The sequence below is a fragment of the Lathamus discolor genome, chromosome 6 (genome assembly GCF_037157495.1).
Source record: "Lathamus discolor isolate bLatDis1 chromosome 6, bLatDis1.hap1, whole genome shotgun sequence".
Classification (NCBI taxonomy): Eukaryota; Metazoa; Chordata; class Aves; order Psittaciformes; family Psittacidae; genus Lathamus; species Lathamus discolor.
This window is the reverse complement of record NC_088889.1, coordinates 7692406-7715450: the sequence shown is the minus strand read 5'-3', so window position 1 is coordinate 7715450 and position 23045 is coordinate 7692406. Positions and strand designations below refer to the sequence as shown.

At 43.7% G+C, this 23045-nt stretch overlaps 1 protein-coding gene across 5 annotated transcripts in view; it reads right to left on the bottom strand.

The window, feature by feature from the left end:
• AMBRA1 (autophagy and beclin 1 regulator 1) overlaps positions 1-23045 on the bottom strand; it is a 139040-nt gene that overhangs the window by 67484 nt on the left and 48511 nt on the right. For 4 of the 5 annotated variants that reach the window (XM_065682938.1, XM_065682934.1, XM_065682939.1 and 1 more), the window contains 2 exons: positions 17463-17546; positions 16836-16936 (listed from right to left, as the gene is read on the bottom strand). In XM_065682938.1, coding sequence (XP_065539010.1) covers positions 16836-16936; positions 17463-17546 — 185 coding nt within the window. The remainder of the gene's footprint in view (positions 1-16835; positions 16937-17462; positions 17547-23045) is intronic. The other variant, XM_065682936.1, reaches the window with a different exon arrangement.

Sequence of the window (23045 nt, the reverse complement as noted above, 5' to 3'; positions counted from 1 at the left end):
CTGCTTTTACACAGAAGAGCCTTTTTTATTGTGAGTGTGCATTCTAAACTACATGAAATCCTATTAAAACCAAACAAACCAGCAAGCCAAATGCCTGCTACCGCCTCTGCAGCTCTAACTGCAAGAATGTGTGCTTAGCACAACTTTAAATGTGTGCGTCTTATGCCAAAACACTCATCTGCAGTGGAAAAAAACGCCTCAGCAGTATCTTTGTAGAGCACACGCATGCCTTATTAACAACCACATTGCAATAATACAAACTTTCACTAATCCAAGAAGCAGTATGTTCCCCAGAAGGGTTTGCATTCCTGAGATTTAACTGTGTATCAACACACCACCACCAAGCTTCCACGCTGGAGCCACTCTGCACTGTGGAAGAGCAGTACGCAGTATTAATAAAAGCTCCAAGCACACAAACACATTCAAAGCCTTGTACTTGCCAATGAATGAAGACTTGCAAGACCTCTTATATCCTTAATAACACGTTTCAGGACTGCTGTATTACAGCACAGGCCCTGTGCGTCCAATGAAAATGCTGTGTCAGCTTAGTGACACGGGCTGAGTTACCACCACAATGCAGAGCACTAAGCTAAACACACTGAATGGTTGATTACATTTCACAGTCATAATATCCTGTGAACAGGACAAGTCTGTTGAGGAAACAGTTGTCCGTTCTGAATCTGTACTTGTCTGGGAGGTGAAGACGAAGTCACAAGCTTTCAGAGAAAAATGCACCTCCATTAATAATAAGAATGCAGGTCCTGACAACTTAAATAAACTCCATATGATAAACAGAGTCTTAGGGCAAATGAAGATCTGAGAGGTGGCATTTATGCAATGTAGTTTAAGGGTGTGCTGTACTCTCAAACCAGTGGGTCACTGTCTGTAAAGAAAACAGGCGCTAACCTTGCATAGAGAATACAAAGCTGGAAAGACATTGCAAAAGGAAGCAATTTACGGGGTATCACTAACTTAATGAGCAAAAGAAGAGAGGGCAGGAGAGCAACTGGGAATTAAGCAGCAAGGCTTGCTGCTTTCTGGGTACAGCAGTGAACAGGGAGATAACCAAGAACAGAAAATGAGCAAACTGGGAAAACACAAAATCTAACAATAGTTTAACTAATGGAAAGGGAGTTTAAATTTAAAGCGTGGTGAGATAGAAAGGAGGAAGCACCAGGCTGGAAGAACACACTGGGGACACCACATTGCTCCAACCAGAAAAGAACAAAGAAACCAACAGCAAAGAAAGTACTTGGCATTCCCAATGTTTTGAATACTTGCTGATGGAGGATGCTGTGAGGGCAGTTTGGCAATGGAAACAAGACTCATTCCTTATCAACCACTAGTTTTAATGCACAAAGTAGGGTCCACCACCTCGGCAAATCCACAGGGATCTCTACACAGAGTCACTGTAATGGTGTAACATTCAGATAGTGACACAGTGTCAGAGCTCCCAGAGGGCAGGAGGACTCCACCAAGGAGTTCAGCCAAACTCACAACCTTGCTGTGACTTCTGTAAATCAGTGCCCCAGACGAGTTCAACCCAGACAGGTCCAATCCACTCCAATTACAAAAGAGACGAACACTTTATCCCATTATTTTAAGGAATGTTAAAAGTCAAACTCAAAGCTACCCACAGGAAAACAAAAGGCTTAAGCTCAGGGCAGCCGAAGCGCATCCCAGCTGCTCGGCATACAGGCCCTGAGCTGCACAAGTAATGGATGCTTCAGATGGGTTTTATCTCTTTTTAGGACAGACTTGACCTTAAATATACCTCAAATTAGCTCTGAATACTTCCAGAAGATACTAAGCAGACCTGTCCAAGAAGCTGCTGTACAATATAACCACCACAGCTACTCCACACAGCATGTATAAGCAGGAGTGGAAGGAAATTCAGATGATGAAAATAGGCCAGTCAATTCACTTGTTTGTGGTAAGATTATAGATTAGACACCATCAGGACACGGAGTAGGCCAGGCTCTACTGGAGGTTGGGGTCACAAACTAAAAACACTGTGGTGAGAGGCTCCAAGATCTCATCCTCACAACAGCAGAGCCAGAGGTCGAGCTCCTACCAGATCAAAGACTCAGCAGTGGTAGAGCCTAGAAGATGATGAGCACTCCAGATGGCCTCTCAGTCCTAAAAACTGTATTTGGGGACTATAAAATTAGGCCTCACAAGCTAGAGGACAGCAGAAGTTAGGTAATAGCTCACTTGCTGACCTACCCGACACCAGTTCTCATTCCACCATCTACTGTGAGACAGATGTAACGAAAACTGTCACCAGACCAATTCCCTCCACTGCACCACCTTTCTCTTCTACTTCCACTATGGCACCTCAGGTAAGACAGACAAAGCTGACGGGGTTGGTCTGTCATGAACCAAAAGACAGATCCTCAAACAACTTGTGTGTGCAGCACACCAGGAGACATCACATGGATGGGTGCATGCATGCCCACACCATGAATGCTAATATGAACAATTGTTTGAGAGAAGACAAAGTGTTTCTCCAGCTTAACTGAAACCCACGCCTGCAATCCCAGCTGCCTCATCACCACCTTTGACTCATTCCTCAAACCCTCCCCTCCTCCAGCCTCCATTTCTCTGTGCACAATCTCAGCTGCTTGTAAGAAAATTACAAAGTGACATTATTTCCTCCATCCTTTCAACCTTCCCTTCCTGCAATTCCTCCCACCACATACAGAAGCATCTCCCCAACCCTCCTAAGCACTCCACCTGCCTCTGTGATTTTATCCCCATCTTCCTATTTCATGCCAATTTGACAGAACACATTTGTATGATCTCTTTCCTCTCACAACACAAACATGCATTAACTTACTGCATCTTTAAATTCCTCAGAGACTCCGGATATCTAGTGGGAGAAGGGGAAATGCATTCTGTTTTCTTCTCATCTCTAGCACTCAAACTGCACCACGGGAATACCCAGAAGTCACTTCTCCTTTTTTGACAAGTCCAGTTTGGATCCTCTCCAGGCTATCTCCCATCTCCCAGATACTACTAAAGCTGCTCTGCTTCTAGTGACCCCCTTCCCAGCCAAAGCTCAGAACCAGCACTCTAACCATCACCATCACCTCTTACTTAGCAAAGGTGATAACATTTTTGATTCTCAGATTACTCTTCCCTTGCCTTGTGTGAATGACTTCCATCGCCATCACTCTCATCACCCTCCAAGGTGCTGAAGGAGACAAATGAGCAACCATGAACATCACCACAGTTTCTTCCAGCTTGCTGCCAGCTCTGAAGTTATCTCATGGGTCATAAGCCGCACCTACATACTCCTTCCCACCCATTGCTGCAAAATCAGGTGGGTTGAAGCAGCTTGATACAGCTGAAATGGTAGATTGGCTTCAGGCAGTGCCTGAAGCAAGAGGTGCCAACCTGGTTCCCAGCTCAGCAAGAGCTGGACTCAGAAGCCAGGCTAGCAGGGAACTCAGCAGGACTTAAGAGCCCAGAGCAATTACATTCATAGAAGCTGGCTCACAGCTCCCGCTGATTTTGAACTCTCAGAAACATAACAACTCCTTCGTGCCAGGGTTGCTGGATTACGGCCCACACTGAGCTCAGCAGGAGAGTGTGTCAACCTCCTATTCAAGAAAGCAAAATACAGCTTCCTTCAGTAGCACTCACTTGCAACTCCTGCTTAGTTCAAAACCAACTCTCCGAGCTCCTGCAGATGCTGGAGACCATTCCCTTTTCTACCCCACTCCAGAGGTGCTGGTATACTAATCCGAAACAACAGACAGGGTGGGAAGGAAGAGAGGTATATGAAGTACATATTCACCCTTGGTTCCTGCTTATATTTGTTAGTGTACAAAATCTGCTGACTGCATCTACTTTTGTTTGCATTCTCAAAGAAGATTAAAGCTGGTATGAGTTTATATTGTGCTCTCATCCTGACTAGGGCCTGTGTGTGTCACTGCACAAATACTGTTTGGATCCTCTACTTGGTTTTGTGTAAGAATCTGTCTCGTGCACCTTCCACACATTCAACACCTCAAAAACACTGACAAATGCAGCTTTTATGTTTTGGGAAAAGTCCACATCCTAAATTTATTTTCCTAGGCTCTGCCCTTGCCAAGGGAATGTTCTAAAACTCCATACAGAGAGAGCGGCAATCTCAGTGTGGCTCACATTAAGGTAAACCACAGGCAAGGTAAACTCATCTGGGATGAGCAAACCCACAAGCCAAAAGTGGCATTCGAAGATGCAGGCAGGTTGTGACTGACCTTACAATACATTCCATACCTCTTCCCCCATCATCAAGGAAAGCCAGCAGGCCAGAAGCATAAAACCAACAGAGCAAGCTCAGGTCACAATACTGAGTGAAGGGAAAATTATCACTGCAGAATCTAATAGCTAGCAACAACCTTCAATTTGTGTACATTAAGTGATAACAGCACTACATTAATGCTCAATTATAATAAACACCTCTAGAGTAGCCAGCAGAAGGATCCAATAGTACAATCCTATCTACCTGGGAAAGGGAGCTGGAGATCAGCATGCAGCATCCCTATCACATCCCTTATACAACTACGTTGCCATAGCAAGAGCTTCCTCCATCTTTATGCCAGGGTGGCTATAAAAACATTGATGAAGGTATTCTATATTGGGTGTAGAAATCCGGCTCAGGGTTTGCTTTGTGGTGTTGGGTTTCTTTTCCCACCCATGTCAAACACTAAGCAAAAATCATGACTATTCTCTTCAAAGGTGACAGCCAAACGTGGCAGACCAGAGAGAGTTCCTACCCCTCTGCACAGCAGATCACACAGGTCCTGCCTCCCCTCCATGCTCTGCAGCGTGGGTAACTCTTGTATTATCTTTTCCCCCTTTAAAAAGGAGGCAGGAAGCTGTGGGAAAATACTTTTATGGCTAAGTGAGCTTTACCTCCCACAAAGAGACAGGTCCCCAAGGGGCCCTCACCGCCCACAAGATGATGAGCACTTCTGCAAAGCCTTATCCCTTCTGATAGAATGATATCTAGAAATTCATCACTTGAACAATGCACACAAAAGGAATCAGCCTGCACTCTTCACTTTCAGGAACATCATCTCTCTCCAATACCTTTCTGAATCTCCAAGCCAGCTTTAGCATCCCAGCCACCAATACGAAGAAGGGCTTACAGGGATTGCCTGCATTAGCGAATCCAATATAGAAGTTTTCTCAGATTCAGTGTTTCCTTCTAACATGCAGCACTGGAACAGAATACAGCTTGTGACATGATGCAAACGCCTAGCGGGACTTCTCCTGAAGCGGGACCATTAAAGACGTCCCATTAAGACTCTGGTAAATATACCAGGAACTGTGGGACCAATACTATGCTCATAAACTTCCACTTGAGCCCAGGCAACAGTTTTGCTAGTTTAAACACTCCATGTACTAGAAAAAACCCACCTGTTTCAGCAATCAGCTACCATAAAGTAAATGGTGAACTTTAGGAAACAACACTTCAAAGAAACAGAATAACAAAACAACCCCTAAAATCACCAAGTATCTGCCATTCCTTTCCAGTCTAAACTGGTCTGACATCAGTTTCTGTGTCTTTCTATGCCTTTAGTCTACTGAATTAAAGGATGCTCTATCAGAAATCTTTCCCCCACGGATATATCCAGACCAGTCAAGTAACAATGACTACCTACTACCTCTTTGATTAACTAAGTACATTAAGCTTATGTTATTCTATAGCTGAAGTTATAGCTACTTTTAGCCCTTCTGAAATGCAGACACAAGATTTGCACACCATCTGGAATGGTTTTAGTAAGATCGTATAGAAAGATAACCACAGTTTCATACTCCCTGGTAGTGCCATCTCAGAGCTGTGTCATCATGACAGGATTCACGTTCCCTTGCTTCACGTGCAATTCCCCAAAGACACTTTCAGAATCACTACTTTGCCTAAAACAAGCCTTCATAAACTGCAAATGGGATGCACGTTACTTATCCCAAGGTATCCAATCTCTGGGCTGTAATAATATTCACTTACCCACAATGTCCCATTGCTTGGATCATCACTGGGAATGAAGGAACTGCAAGAAAGATCTGCCCTCCAAGTACACAGACCGAGACTGCCACTGTCACACTCCACTCTACAAATTGATCCCGAACACCTGATTCTTTGAAAGGCCAACAGCAATAGGCTGATAACGCTGAACTCTGGGGTCTGAAGAGTGCTTAACACCTGGCTTCTCTGAAACATATCTTGCCTCTGGCCCAGAATCATTCCATTCCTGCTTCCTTTAGCTGTCCAAAAATCTTCCCTACAGTTTCAGCCTAATTCAAGGCTTTGAGTACCGTTCTGTTCCCATTTCAACTCTCTTCCACAAATACATATGGAAGCTTATGTAGCAGGGCTGGTTACAATAACCCTGTGATTACACCATCCTCTCTTCTGGGAGACAAGTTGGTAAAAGTGTAATTAGCATTTCAAAGCTCTGTATTTGGGACCTCTTAACCCTTAATAGGGCTTTCTAATACAGAAGACAAAACCATACACATTTCTCTAACAAACTTCTCTCATGGGGCAGCATAACCAAGGACAACCTACTGCAGACATCTTCACAGCTCCTGAAAGGCAGCCAGTCACAGATAAGTGTCTGGCTCGCTTGAGTACATACAGATCTTTCCAACTACTGCTAATCTCAGTGCAGTCACATTTCCAGATACTAGCCAAAACATCCCCTGACACCTCAGACCTCATCAAGCATATCCTGTAAAACAAAGTGGTCTGCACTCACTCTGACCAGAGCAGTTGACCTCATTCTAATCTCACTTGCAAATAAAGTTGTAAATTATGCTCATAACATACAGCCACTAATCCAAACCAACTCCTCCTATGAACACTTATGCTACATAAGTAGGTGACTGAAGGGTTCTCAGATATTGGTTCAATTTACCAAAAGGAACTGAAAGACTCTTGGCACAAAATAAGCATCCTCACAGAAAGCTAGTAACAAAGCATTATCCAGTAATATTTGCTCTCTTACATAAACCCTGAGAGCCAGAGGTTCTCTGCAATAACAGCCATCACAACGTTTTACAACAGGCTTAGCAACCAATGCCAATACCTGCAATCAGAAACACCTTTAACTACTGCTGAAATACAATGTTTAATCTAGCTAAAACAAACCCCATTCTCACCTATGCTGAACCCAATCAGCACTGTTCCTGTGCACTCACACAATTCAGAGACTCACTGGAGATTAAGGATGGAAAGGATCTCTGAAGATGCTCTAGTCCACCCCCTGCTCTGAGCAGGGTGAATTACAGCAGGCTGCTGGAGGCTTATCATGCTTTCTTAGTTTCTTATACCACCTTTGCTGCTTTCATTTCATCCCTTCTGCTCAGGCTCCTCTTCTAGATTTCATCCTTTCAGCTGTCAGGGCAGGATGCAACCTGCCTAATTTTAGGCATCCAAGGTATCCAAAGAGAAGGTATTCTTCCAAAGCTCTCTATATAATTAGGGATAGACAGACTGGCAGCAGCAGAGTAGATTCAGAGCACCTAAGTTCAGCTCATTTCATGTGATGAACCACACCAGAAGCTTCTTTTTCTCTGCTAACTATACAGGCAGCTTAGTCAGATGCCCCAGCAGTTACAGTGCAAATACCCCCCATAGAGCACATAGCTGTGGATTCTTATTTCCAGTTAACTCGCATCCCTTTGCAATTAGCACGTTCCCAGGCACAGCAGACTGAGATGAACTATGGCTTGAGCTGCTAACACAAAGACAAGAACAAAAACGAATGAGCAAGAGCTGGCTTTAAAGCACTAAAACAATTTTGACTCTAGGTCACCTTTACCGTGCAATAGTTAAGATACTTTTGGACCACCTCCAGTTCTCTGGGTGAAAACGAAGCTCTTTTCATATAAAGACATTGATTCACTAAATATTACTACAAGTTTCTTTTAGAAATTGAACTGGTTTTGGAGTCACTCAAGCCTTTAGGGTACTCCAGTCTCAGGAATCAAATAGGGGACAGCATCTTATAAGGGTTCTAATGCAAATTCTTTGTCTGCCCTTCAGTCTTTAGGGCTTTGCACTCTTAATGTCCCAACCAAAGAATTCAAACTGGATCTGTTCACTGCTGACAACAGAGAAGTGTTTGTGCCTACAGAGCACCTCTGCTGCTAAATAGAAGCAGCAGGTGAACAGAGGCAAAAAGCAAGCAGGGGACTGTAAGCAGACAGCCAGATTAATGTTCTTCCATTCCAGCACACAAAGTACTCCGATGCTCTCTAGCTGTCTTATGCTTTTTGTATGCAACAGTGTACAGCAGGAGTCAACATCAAAATGAGGATGAGTAACCACATGGATTCTCATTGTGGAATTTGCTACTCTGGATGGGAGGGAACGGCTAACTGGAAACAACACACAACGTTTTCCATCACAAATCATAAAATAGAATAGTTAGGGCTGGAAAGGACCTCAAGATCATCTAGTTCCAACCCCCCTGCCATGGGCAGGGACACCCCACACTAAACCATCCCACACAAGGCTTCATCCAACTTGGCCTTGAACACTGCCAGGGATGGAGCACTCACAGCCTCCCTGGGCAACCCATTCCAGTGCCTCACCACCCTAACAGGAAAGAATTTCCTCCTTATATCCAATCTAAACTTCCCCTGTTGAAGTTTTAACCCATTACCCCCTGTCCTGTCACTACAGTCCCTGACAAAGAGTCCCTCCCCAGCATCCCTATAGGCCTCCTTCAGGTACTGGAAGGCTGCTATGAGGTCTCCCGTGATCCTTCTCTTCTCCAGGCTGAACAGCCCCAACTTCCTCAGCCTATCTTCACATGGGAGGTGCTCCAGTCCCCTGATCATCCTCGTGGCCTCCTCTGGACTTGTTCCAACAGTTCCATGTCCTTTTTATGTTGAGGACACCAGAACCGCACACAATACTCCAGGTGAGGTCTCATGAGAGCAGAGTAGAGGGGCAGGATCAGCTCTTTCGACCTGCTGGTCACGCTCCTTTTGATGCAGCCCAGGATACGGTTGGCTTTCTGGGCTGCAAGCGCACACTGAAGCCGGCTCATGTTCAATTTCTCATTGACCAGCACCCCCAAGTCCTTCTCCGCAGGGCTGCTCTGAATCTCTTCTTTGCCCAGTCTGTAGCTGTGCCTGGGATTGCTCCGACCCAGGTGTAGGACCTTGCACTTGTCGTGGTTGAACTTCATAAGGTTGCCATCAGCCTGCCTTAGAAGTGTGTCAAGGTCCCTCTGGATGGCATCCCTTCCCTCCAGCGTATCAACTAGACCACACAGCTTGGTGTCATTGGCAAACTTGCTGAGGGCGCACTCAATCCCACTGTCCATGTCAGCGATGAAGATGTTAAACAGATTAATATGTTAATGGCTTTCAAGACTACCTACCATTCACTTTCAGGAGATGGCTAGTTAGGAGAACGAAACCCATTTAGCTCAGAGGAGCATCTATCTGCATTAAAACCAACACCACCAGTTTGGGAACTCCTGTGGGGTCTCTGCACAGGACTAGCATCTCAGAAGAGATGGCCTGGGGGTTATTCAAATGCTAATGACATCAACTACCTATCAGCCTTCATAGTGCCAAAGTACAATGCTACAGGAGGACACAGATGACAGCATGAGAAAAGGGGAGCTGGATTGCCAATTAAAGCACAAAACTGGGGAAAAATCCCTCACTGGTGTCTTGCAATGCAAATGAGAAAATGACTGATGTACTACAAAGATGGACCTGCTAGGGAGAATGCAGCATCTGTGGATCAGCTCTCCAATCTCTAGTAGCCACAGGAAGTTACGTATTACAAAGCTGGTTTCTAGGCTGGTTTTTTTTTTTTTAAGCTTTAACAAACTGATTTCTACCTTCTGGGAGAAGGATTTCATTTGAAGAACGTTTGCCAAGAAGTTCACCTTCTGCCCACAGTTGTGATGTGGTATAACCCTGTAGCCACAGCTACAGGATCCATGAAGTCAAGTCAGCAATGGATCTAATACTAAGATTAGATCACAGTATGAGACTTTATTCTGCCTTCACCCACTCCATACACAACATCAAGTTATCAGGAGATTTTATTTATGAGATACTCCACTATGATCAAGCAGCACCATTAAAAACTCACAGTCAAAAGCTGCTCTAGGAAAGCAGCAGTTGGAGATGCAAAGGCAGATGAGAGCTGAGGGCCAGCAGTTAACCTTCATGGAAGCTGATGGGCTGTAAGTGTATTATTAGAACACAGGAAGTGTTTATAAGGGAACACTTAATAAGAGGATGTTGCACAGTTAAAAGTTTTCCAAAATCCTAGTGCCTTCAGAAACTTAAGTACCACGTTGAATAAATCAACAACTCTGAGGATACCACTCACCAGTTCCATAAAGGCACACTTTCCACTCCCACTGTAATGAGCTCCTGCATTTGCAATTCAGCACTTCAGCCTCTTCCTTACATTTCTGCATGAAAGGCTGCACTCTCACAGAAATTATAAACAGTTCTCAAGTCTGTGATGAAGGTGACAGATATCTATATAGTTCCCAATTTTGCAGAAGAACCTAGGGTGTATTTTAAGCCTCTTATGTCATTTAGTGCCCACTGACGTAGATCACAGAAAGACCAGAGAATGAGGTTACTCAAAGGTTTGCATCTTTCCCTATTAAGCAGTACTCAAACTTGTAACAGAAATACACTGCACAGAAAGCCACATGGCTATTTGCTTTGACTACGCTCCTCTACAGATCTGTCTATTGTGAAAAGCAAGATCAGATCAGGACGCTAGAGATTAGAGATAGCAGGGATGTGTTTTCCCCATCAACCTCTGCTGGCCTTCTGGAGCTCTCAGATCATCTTAGTCCTACTCTGTACAGCTGTGCATCACTGCACATTTGGAGGAGGGTGGCATCTCAGAACAGAATTCACAGCTCACTGACATGTACACAGCAGAACAGGATTAGGTCAAGAAGACTTGAGCCATGGGAGGCAATCACACCTGCAATGCCAGAGGAACTGGAGAATCTGCCTGCAATATGGTTTCCAAGGCAACCACAGCAGCCTCTTATCATGATCACTTTCATCACTAGAGAAGAAGCGAAAGGTTACTGGGCTAATTCTAGTTGCAGCAGCCACCAAAACTCTATCCAATTCTGTGTATCACAGGCTCCTCAAAATCCATTTTAACTGGCTGTAGGTTAGAGCCAGTCATTTGTACTTGAACATTAGCCCTAAACACTGCTAGAGTGGTCAGCAGATTGGGAACCTGCACCAGGAGTCACCTTGGCTAATGGGTCCGGTTGAAAAATTTGACTGCTGAGAGGTCATCACCCTAATTTTTATTTGGAGAACTATCATCACATGCTCATATAAATACTCCTGTCACAGTAGGAGGACATTCATCCACCATCTTAGAATTACAGAATAGTTAGGGTTGGAAAGGACCTCAAGATCATCCAGTTCCAACCCCCCTGCCATAGGCAAGGACACCTCACACTAAACCATGTCACCCAAGGCTCTGTCCAACTTGGCCTTGAACACCACCAGGGATGGAGCATTCACAACCTCCCTGGGAACCCATTCCAGTGCCTCACCACCATAAAGAATTTCTTCCTTATATCCAATGTAAACTTCCCCTGTTTAAGTTTGAACCCGTTACCCCTTGTCCTGTCACTACAGTCCCTGATGAAGAGTCCCTCCCCAGCATCCCTATAGGCCCCCTTCAGATACTGGAAGGCTGCTCTGAGGTCTAAAGAATGGGGTCTAAGAATCTTAGCTAATTTTCATTGTGATGAAGCCTCAAATGCTTTAACAGTTGTGTGTTAGCAGTGTAGGATGAAGTACAGAAATTCACTTAAAGACACATGACCCAGAATTCTCCCAGGGAGCCAAGCTTTGAAGAATGGGGTAGCTTATGTGATTTGGGGCAAGCAGCAGCAGCTGAACATTACACTTTGAAATCCTAGATTCCAATTAAAGGCAGGCTATCAACTGACTTTAAGCTTCACCTATAGCCTCAGCAATTTACCTGGAGCCTTACCCCAGTGTAACAAGGCTACAGACAGCTTTGGCAGCTCCAGCAGAGATATCCAATGCTGCATTGTTATTACTCTTGTAGCAGGTCATACTCTGAATAGGTGTGGGCTATGGAAAAAAATCTGTAATAGCAAGCTCTTTCTTTGAATACAAGTAAGTGTTCAGTCTCTGGTCTGAATCTATTACCCTGAAACAGCAATGAAATCCCTCAAAACCTGTTAATGTAGAGTGTTGAATCACTCAGCCCTCAAGCCACACTGAGTCTTGATCTCCACATGAGGTGGAAGACTTGGAGCAACTCTGTTTAAATGCAACCCCATAAAGTCTGTTGGCAAAGCCAGAACAGACAAACACTATCTGTGTTCGTGGAAGGAAAACTATTTTGTTTATTGAGATGCACATAACTGAATAGATGCCTATTTAAACAAGGTGGGAGAGAAACATTTCACAAAGCTAGGTAACTATCACAAACCAGTAACCTTTCATCTGCAGACCTCCTGCTGAGTAACAGGAATATCATCAAACTGGCATGTGTCAATTTTTAAAGCCTCCTGCAGAGTCCATTGGCAAACACTGTTTTTTCTTCCTCCTCCGAGCTTCCACTGAACTAAAGCCCTCTTTGTTCCACTATTTCATTAGCATGTCTCTGTCCATCCTGAAAGGGTCAATTACTATAAAGCCTAAAGGAAAAGTTCACGTTGCCAAACGAGAGGTCACAAGCACTTCAGTGGCAATGGAGTTTTTAAGTATCTACTGATTTTCAAGCAGACCTTAAGAATGTACATCTGTCTATTACCAGATGCCAAAAGATATCTATGCCTTGGCCCTCAAATAGCTGAGCAATGTCCTCCTCACAATGTGACTTAGGACAAAGAGAAAGTTATGACAAAACCAAAACAAGCAAACCACAACCACAACAAAAAACCCCACCAAAAACCAACCCAAACCCAACCAACCAAAAAACCTCAAACCAAAACAGTAGGCAGAAATATTCAGCTTAAAGAAAAACACAGGCAGTAGGAGTTGGTGAACACAACACTGCACTGTGCATTCCTTGGATCCAGGAATACTAACTCCTGTTACAAAAGGTGTAACCTCATCCCACAAACAGCTCTTTGGGGAAGCACAACAGGACAAAAAACAACCCATGAGGCTAGCAGACTGAAACGGCCCCAAGATGCGGTATTCCACTTGCATTGCCACATGCAGTTGGCCGGTCCTACTGAGTGAGAAGCCAAACTGTACTTACCACTTTCACCATCGCTTTAGCAAACAATCACTTCAAGCATCTTTCCCTGTACGGATGTTTCCTTGGAGACAACCACCCCATCACTCACGGCTGTTCACCAAGGAGAGGAGAGTCCAGAGGGCAGCTTACAGCCCACACTACCAAGAGCCTTGGAAGAGCTGCCAAATGAACTCTCAGGTTCTTTGATGAGTCTTGAAATAAAAGGCGAATGTGGAAGACTTAAAAATATGCTAGTGTTATACCAGTATTTTAAAAGGTTGAGCTAGGATGAGACATGTCAGTCTTGTCAGCCTGACATTGATTCCAGACAAAATAATGAAAAAGCTGATATAAGACTCTGTTAATACAGGATTAAAGGAGGACAGTGTAATTACTGCCAATCAACATCGACTTTACAGGAAAATATAACTTGTCAAACTACCAACACTTTTTGGTGTGATTACAAGTTTGAATGCTAAAGGTAACAATGTTGATGTAATATATTTTCACATGGTGTTTTACTGGGTGCCAGGAAGCACAGTGATGCAGCGTTATCATACCAGCTGATTGCACTAAACTGCACTGGTAGATAAGGAGTAAGGCGGGAAGGCGATACTGGGAATCGTTGTTGTTCCAGTCCTACATGCAAATCAGGCTGCTGGCATGGAGATATCTCTGTCTGTCATGTTGACTAGTATTGCTTCATTCTCTCCCTGAACCCCCACCTACTCTACCCATCTGTTGCCACCTTTCCTATACTTCGCATGGAAATGCCTTGGCGCAGGGATGGCCACCAACCCCTGACCAGCACAAAGGGCTCTCTAATCCTGACCTAAGCCCTCCCTGGCATATCAGAGTCATTCTGCCAAACCTTCTGTATTGCTGGATTAACCCCTCTGCTTAGATAACCTGTAATTTTTAGTGGTTCATTAAACCACACTGCTCAAAGAATTTATTCACAAGGCAGTCTTTCCTAGCATGGAGCTACTGTCTGTAACACTTCCATGAGAGCGATACTTGAACAACAGAAAGTTGTTCCTATAAAACAGAGAGCTGGAAGTAAACATGGACAGAACCTGACAGCATGAGCTTTGACATTAAGAAATTTAGTCAGCACACCAAAGTTATTCATGCACCCATAAGATCTCCGTCTGTTGCTTTGATTTCCTCTCCGCATACAGGAGTAAGTGTGGCAGGAGCATAAGGGGAATGGGGTGTATTTTCCCAAACAACAGCTCTCACTCATCCTTGTCCACAGAAGTCTATTGTCCATTTTTAGAAAGCTCTCAGGTTAGGAATACGAGGTGGGGTTTGGCATCTTTTCTCAAATGCTGTAGAGGTTGCGTAAGAAATACATTTGGCATTTATGCATTTAAACGTAATTCAGAAATGACAGTCTGGCTACACAGTAGGATGAAGCAATTTAAGGCACTCAAGCTTAGATTAGCCTGTGTTAACAGGAAGATAAATGATTGATATTTTTCCTTCAGCCGAGGCTGGCAACCTCACCCATAACTACCAGAGCAGGGCTAAAGTACTTTTGAGCTTGAGCAGAGGTTTTTCACTACGATAGTGAAGAAAGAACTACCACAAAGCTCTGCCACAGGCTAACTAAAAAGGAAAGCATGCTATGCCGATGCTGCTGACCAACATAATGCACACAAGAAATTCTCTGACTATTCCACAACTGCAACCTCATTTCCTAGTTTTCATCTTTCATGCCTCACCTAATCCAACTTCAACTCTCCTGGCGTCTGCAACACATTCACATAGAATTCACAGAAACAACTAGGTTGGAAAAGGCCTTTAAGATCATCAAGTCCAAATGTGTTTGAGCACATATGTAAGAAACATTTTGAAAGCTGAAAGTTTTGTACAGACTAAAACAAACAGAATATTAAAGCATCGTATCTCAAGCAGCTGCTGCATTAGAATTTTATATCTAAGTCAATAAAAACCTTTACTGTGGATTACCAACCATTTCAGGTTCCATAACACTGTAGGAGCCAACAAAACTTGCCTTAACTAGGCTCAGCACAGCGCCATGCAAAAAGATTGAACTTGCTTTTTGAAACTCCCATGTTTATAATTTCTGCCTTCTTTTTGCTCATCTTGGCATATACACAACAAATAAGCACATGCATTTTGGGGCTCGAATTCCCTAAAACGTGCAAGGAGAAGAAGCCAGGCTGTTTCCCAGCCGCTAAGGAACAGGCAAACTGTGAGGAGGGCTGCAGGAGGACTGAAAGCAGGTGTCTCCAGCAAAGCAGGGCCACACTAGAGCTCTGCAGTGTTGCCTGGCAGCAAGTAATTATCTGCCAGTGTGCTGTTTCCACGTGCCAACAGCCAAAGCCCACACAGGCAGCAAGCATGGGAAAGTATGTGCGTCAGCTAAAGCTACAGCCTAGCTCCACTCTTTCCGAAGGGAAAAAAGCAGAGGTGGTTTGGAGGCTGTTGCAAGGTCTATGAACCATGTACTCAAACCAAGATGTCCAGGGAGACTAAAGTCCGAGAGATGCCAGAAATCATAGGGCCACAGAATGGTCTGGGTTGGAAGAGACCTTAAAGATCATCTGGTTCCATCCCCTCTGCCATGGGCAGATACACCATCCACTAGATCAGGTTACTCAAAGTCCCATCCAACAAAGACCACTGCCATATTAAATGAGCCATGCAAAACCAATAACAGTTCCACCCCAAAATGGTTGGAAAAACTCCAGTGAAGACTCTAAAGAATAGGTTAGATGATTACTGTCCAAAATGGTTTAGGCATAGTAGGTCATGTCTTAGGGTAAGGAAAAGGATCATGCAGCCTCTCAAGAAACACAGCATTCCTTTCCCTGGTGGTCCTGGGATTAACCTACAGGAAGGAAGAGAATCACATCTCAACCTACCTGTCCATCCATCATCCCTCATTCTCCCACAAGTTCCAGGATGATTAACCCCTGCATTGGGGGTAATTACAGAGCACCTCAGACCCAGCCAAAAAAGACCTACCCTTAAGACCTGTGTCATCTCCAACCATCTCACTCATGAACTGCTACAGTGCCGTATTCCTCCGCTTCCCCACCTCCCTTCCCACCTCCGCCTGCACTTTCAGGCTCCCTGAAGTGCCTGTGTGCTGTACGTGGTGGCAGCTGAGGTTTTTAATATGCACCTATTAAGATCCTAATCGAATCCTGCGTTGCCTTGTGTGCGTCTTGCCAGCCGGAACACGAACAAGGCACCCTATAATTCAATTAGAGGGACCTGCAGCAAGCTGATCATTAGTCTGTCAGCTTGTTAAGAAAAAGACATGTAGGGATAGGGGAGGAAGTTAAACAAAGGCAGAATTGTTAACAGCACCCCTCCCCAGTTCATGCAGAAACTCCCATACACCTAACATGTACTTGAAACGTGGTATCTGTAATGCCCAAGCACTTGAATGACAGCTCTCCGAATTGCTCCAACAATCCTTTCTCTTGTTTCAGGCAACACAAACAGTATCTCAAAAGTTGGAATTAGACTTTTCCTCATCAATTTTCCCCTGCTCAGATTCACAACAAAATACCACTAATATACATGAGTACTGCAACCAAAGAAATGTCATTACCTGCCAAAACCCTGTTGACAGAGGAATGGGTGGCCAAGCCAGGTTGTCCCCGTTCATGGAAAATCCCAGCGTAAGGCAAGTACTCTGGCAGCAAGAAGCGTCTGCAAAACAAAGAGAGTAAGCTTACACAGAGAGAGACATCCCAGTGTACTATAGCTCTGGACAAGAACTGCAATTACATTGAGGAAACATTCCAGCAGACTGTAGTAGAGGGAAGCCTGGACTCCTCTGCTTAACCAACCACTTCACTGCTTCAAACAAAAAGCAAGCTACAGATTAGATCCTCCTTTGATCAATGTAGCTGTGAAGATCAGCATTAACCAAGTGCTTTACCTCCCACAACAGCTTCCTAATCTCAAACCAACACACTGCGCTGAACATCTCCAATCAGATTCTTTGCTCCTCTTTCTGCCTTCACACCATAGCCCCAACCTGCAGGTAAGAAGCACTAAGACCACGCTGTCCTTCAAATGTCACATGTTTATACTAACTGATCATACTAACATCCAATCACAATCACAAACCAAGAATACAGCAGCCCTGTGTAAGAAAAGGAATCCACCTGAAAGCTGTACTGCAACGGGCATCTCCAAGACTTCCACACCCTTTGATATATACAAGCCTTACCTTGGGACAAAGCGCCCCAGTGACGGTGCAGACATGCGGGCATTCCGAGGAGCTCGGTGCCTGGATCGGTCTCCATTGTCCCTTCAGCAAAAGCAAAGAGAAATTAAAAATACATTAAAAATACTATGTCATAAAGTATTCTCCAAGAAAAGAGAAAACCAACGACGTCACCTTGTCATCCTGAGTATGCTACTGAGATTTGATGGCTCTCTTATGTAAGTCATGTTTGTAACGTTCCAAATTCATACAACTCGCTGTACCAGAGACTCCTGACAGTTTGACATAGGGATTGCCTAATGTCCAGTTTCTTCACTGTATGACAATGTCTCAAAAGTATCAACAAAAACACAGTCAAAGAATCAATGTCAGCACCTGAGTAAATGAATGAGAAACCTTAGAACGCAGACTGGAAGAGCAGAAGCAAGCACACCCCAGTCCTGATGAGAACTTTCTGCTAGTCAAAGAGCTCCGTTAAGTTTCACAGTTTCATTTCCAAAGCGCAGGCAAAAGAACATAACCCGCAGACTCCTTCCCTCAAGGTCCAGCTTAAAGTGCCATCAGAGTTTAAGATAACCTCATCTTTTCCAAGCTTTTCCAGTGAAATCAGAAATGTCAGGTGGTATCAGACAAAACTGTACTTCCTCAAAACACTTTCATTCTGTTTCACCATAGATGGCCTGGGCCTTGGGAATGAGGGGAAAGGGTCTAGTATCTATTGTCCTACAGCAGACACAGGAAAGTCTTATTCCCAACACTGATCAGGTTATCCAGAGAGGCTGCAGAGCTGCCATCCTTGGAAGCCTCAAGACAGGAGCTAGACAGAGCCATGGCTGACCCAGTCTGGTTTTGACAGTAACACCAAGCAGGAGCACCTCCAGAGTCCCCAGCAAACAGAATCCCTGATATTGCATTCATAGGTCACAAGAGGAGCTGTAATTATACAGCACTAAAACTGCAAGGAAAATAATGAGACTCCATTAGTGTCTCTGGAGCTTTAAACAGACCTCTGTCATGCTTTATCCTCCCTTCAGAAATCTACTCTCTGCATGACCTTGCACAAGTAGCAAGTCTGTTATCCCTAGATCCCAGATCCCCAACTGTAACTGCAGCCCTACTTGTCTCCTTCCCCAGCAGCTGTGAGGAGAATATTACTCGCAGAGCCTTGGAATCGCTAGGAAATGGAATACTCCTTATGCAACACACTCGCAGCCCATTCCCAACCCGCTCCAGCAAGCTGTGCATTTTACAACTCTTCTTTTTTGTTTTGCTTTTTTAAAGTCAGTGAGCAAGAAACGTGGGCTCAGAAGAAAGTCCATTACGTGGCTGTTTCCCACACACTTGAGGAATCAAGAACACAAAAGCAGAGGTTGTTCTGCAAAGCTCGGTAGCATTCCAAGCTATTTCACCTAAACCACATCCAAATCCAAGCTCAAAGCTTCCATTTCTCCTCCCGCTGCGGACACAGCATTTGCAGTTGGCAGCCAAAGCCGTACATCACCCTGAAGTTTCTCTGTAACCACTGCAGGGTTCCTGAAATCAGCCAAGTAAAAGCTGCTGCTGTTCTTTTATCAGAGGCCTCAAGCCTATTAAGATGCGGATCAATAACAGAAGGAATCTTGCAAGCTCCAGTGCTGACATATCAACTTTTCCTGCTAAAGAGAGAAGGCCAAAGGGAAAAGGAGAGTAATGTTCCACATCTTGCCACACAAAGTAAGAGCTAGTGAAAATCAGACAAGAAATATACTTTTTAAGAGTCCATGTAGCAGTTTAGATGAAGCTGATATGCAGCCCTGGGAGAAAAGCAGCAAAGTGTTTCTCAGGGTTTGCACTTGCTTTGGACAGTTACTACAACTACAAGTTGCTTTTGAAAGGGAAAAATCTCAGCAAGAGGAACCACAGCAGGACTGCACCCTGCAGAATCTCCAGTTGAAGAGGATCTCTGCAGTGGGGTTCAAAAGGAATGAGGAATTAGTTCCAGCAAACAGAAGAAAACAAAGGAGCAAAGTATCCTACAGCCCAAATCAAGAGACATAAAGAAATTAATAGTTCAAGTCTTAAAAACACCACTAAATGCTTTCAGCATCCACAAAAACATTTTAGGACCAATTTTCTAAGCAACAAGACTTTCTGATGCAGGAACTCCAGTCTGTACTGCCCCACTCACTGTGCATACAACCCTTCCTTAGTACAGAAAGCCTAAAAGGGAAAAAATAGAGACTTTTCTTCAGTTTTCACCATGTCAGACACAGCCTTTAGTAATTCAAGAGGCAGAAATCTATTTTTAATATCCCCTTTAAAAACAAAACTTAAATAAACCCCACACTCCAACTGCTGCTGCCCTATAACTCAAACAGCAGAATTAGGAATGAGAAACAGTGACTACCCTTTGAGAATTCCTATTTACAGCCATGAAAGCGTAAGCTACTCCTCTTTAGCACAGGGGAGTGTATTACTAAACATTACTCTGAATCACTGATTTACAATCATTTTGATCTAAACTCCCATGCTCAGCTACAGGCAAGAGTGTTTTTAAGGGTCTAGTGCTGAGCAGCCAGAACAGTGATATTACACTGGTACCAGCTGAAGATTATTTCTGCACCTTCTAAAAAGGAAAGAGCAGTGAAGATGGGTGGTACTTTGTGTTATTTCTGTCCCACATACAGCCTGCTGACAGAGGGAGGAGAGCAGATGTTAAGCACAACTGCAGTGCCACCGTGAAGCGCTCCAGCAAGGAGAAGTTCACAAAGTTCTCTGAAGTACTGGTGAAAACCTACTGCTCCACTTTCTATTTAGCATCAACTGCCTACAGACTCATTAGCTAATGATTTGTAGTGGAGAGTTTAATTAACATAACCTCCAAAAGTAGATCCCTCAGAGTGTGTGTGTCTACATAAAAAAAAGCCTCTTCTGCAAAGCAACCTGATAACCTTGCAAAAGTAAATGAAACAAAAAGGTGCCACAGCAAGTGCTGTAACAGGGTTATAAAGGTGCCCTGCAATGCTCTTTGATTTACGTGCACTAGCAAAAACGAACAGCACAGGGAAACTTCTGCAGTGAAAAAAGTAATAACGAAGGAACAAAGCAATCCACTGAGCAAGATGCAGGGGAAAGAAACAGAAGTAATCAGCACGTAAGGTAAGAAGGGAGATTTAATACTGTAATTATGAACAGACTAATTTGTCTCGGGAGGAAAACTGCAAGAACCAAGAAACGGTCAAAACAACCTAAGGGTCTGTCTTAAAATTCAGGTTATTCATAATTTGTTCAGATACCATGTGGGACAAATCAAAACAGTGATATGGATAGTAGGAGTTGGTAGGGGAAAACCAGCATTAATACTAACACAGAATAGAGCAGGAAAAGAAAGCAATTCCCAAACATCAGGAGATTTATGGGCATTTAATAGGGCATAAGAAGGATGAAAGTTTAGGATAAACTGGGTGAGACAGTCAAATCTTCTTGGATTTTTTGGCTATTGTTTCATTTGCTTGTTGAGAGAAAAGTCGACCAATGTAAGCATAACAGAGTAGCAACACCAGGTCTGAAAGCAGAGATGGAGATGCAAAACTTTGCATCCCAAAGTTTGGGGGAAAAGGCAGTCTTTCTCATCTGGTGATGGGTTCAAACTCAAACAGGGAAGATTTAGGTTAGAAAAAAGGAAGAAGTTTTTTACTGAGGTGCTGGCACAGGGTGCCCAGAGAAGCTGTGGCTGCCCCACACCTGGCAATGCTCAAGGCCAGTCTGGACTGGGCTTGGAGCAAGCTGCTCTAGTGGAAGGTGTCCCTGCCCATGGCAGGGGGTTGGAACTGTGTGAGCTTTAAGGTCCCTTCCAACCCAAACCGTTCTATGATTAATAATAGAGTGCATAGAGAAGATAGTAAAGACTATCAGAAAACGAAAAGCACTGTGTTATGCTTTTCTATCTTGGCAAGAATTCTCCTTAATATTTAGAGACTGTTGTATCAGGAAGTGAAATTAAACACACGGCATGGGATTTCTAATGCAATCTGTTGGCCTAACTGTTCCCATTGTAGTCAATATTAAAACTCTCACTGACTACACTGCCAACAGAATTAGGTCAACAATGACCATTTTGAAGAGCCATTTAATTAATAGAGCCAGCATCAGTGAGCCTGGCAAGTTCATAAGAATCAAATTATATCAGACCAAGCCAATTGTTCCATATTTTCAGCATTTTATCGTGTTTCATGCGATCCGATTTAGAACACTAAATCAATTTCTACTGCAGAGGTTGGACGCTTACATACAGTAGAAATCCTAAATAATTGGTTAAGTGGCATCTACTAACACCCTTAAGGGCTGGCACTGGATTCAGTTGCACCATCTTGATGTAACAGAAAAAACCCCAAAACAGTAACAATTTCTCATTACCTCAAACTTTCAGCATCTCCACTTACTTGCTGTCAATTTTTAACCCTGCAGGAGGTTACTTCAGAAGAGATAGCACAGAGGGCAGGAGTAGCACAAAGCAAGAAGAGCAGGAGCAGCACAAAGATTTTATCAAGAGCTCAGAAGAGGTTACCAGAAAACACAAACTCATTTGGCTTTAGAGGCTGGTAGGTCTGATCCCAAGTTCTCTAAAGAGGCTACCTGGAGATTGTCATACTACACTGGCCATGCTAAAGAGGAAGCAGATCCTGAAATCTTGCACTTCACTGATGTAGATGGAAACAGATGACTTGCATCCTGAGAAGGGAGTGCTCACAAGAGCTGCACAGGACTACAAGACAAAGTATGTGCTATGTTATACAAAGCATATAGAAGTAGAAAAAGGTGGAGAGTGGAACACAACATTTGCTGGTGATTCCAAGAACATGTCAGTCACTTCCCAGCACCATCCTGATGGGTAAGGGATGTCACAGTGCTGGGAACACCATGATAGAAAGTTCAGTACTAGCTTACAACTGAGAGGAGAAGCAAACACCAGAATATGTTAAAACTTCAGTTTTTCCTCTGTCTGATCCTACAAGGTCCTGAGCATCTACAAATGAAGTTAGGGAAAACTGGGAATGTTTCTAGGAAATAAGCCTCTCAAAATAGAGGTAAACGAAAACCAAATAAAACCTTAACATTCTGAATATTTCAGCAAAATGCAGGTATCCTAGAAGACAACAGGAAAAACCATGCTGCAAGCTGACTGTACCTCTGCAGAGAGATACAGTAGCTAGAATAACATGTCCTGGATCAGTAGAACTACTCTTTTAATAAGAAAATACAGGTGCTATCCAGTATACCTACTTTACTCAGAGTTGTAAACCCAACCCAGAAGAAGGGTCTAATTTCTAATTATGGCTCTAAGGACAAGGATATCTCACCTAAAAACAGGACTATGTTTAAGAGCAAAGAGTCAAGACAACTGACTTATCTCTGAGCAGATACAAACACACAAGTCAGGAGTACTGGTCTCTCAAAATGGTACAAGCATTGACATCCACAGACATTAAAGGGATGAAAACGCTGATTTGGAATACACATAAGCTGGTAAAAATGAAAGGTATAAATTTATCCACCCATCTTTGAAGGTTATGACTGTCACCGAAAGAGAAGTACTTATGGTAGAAC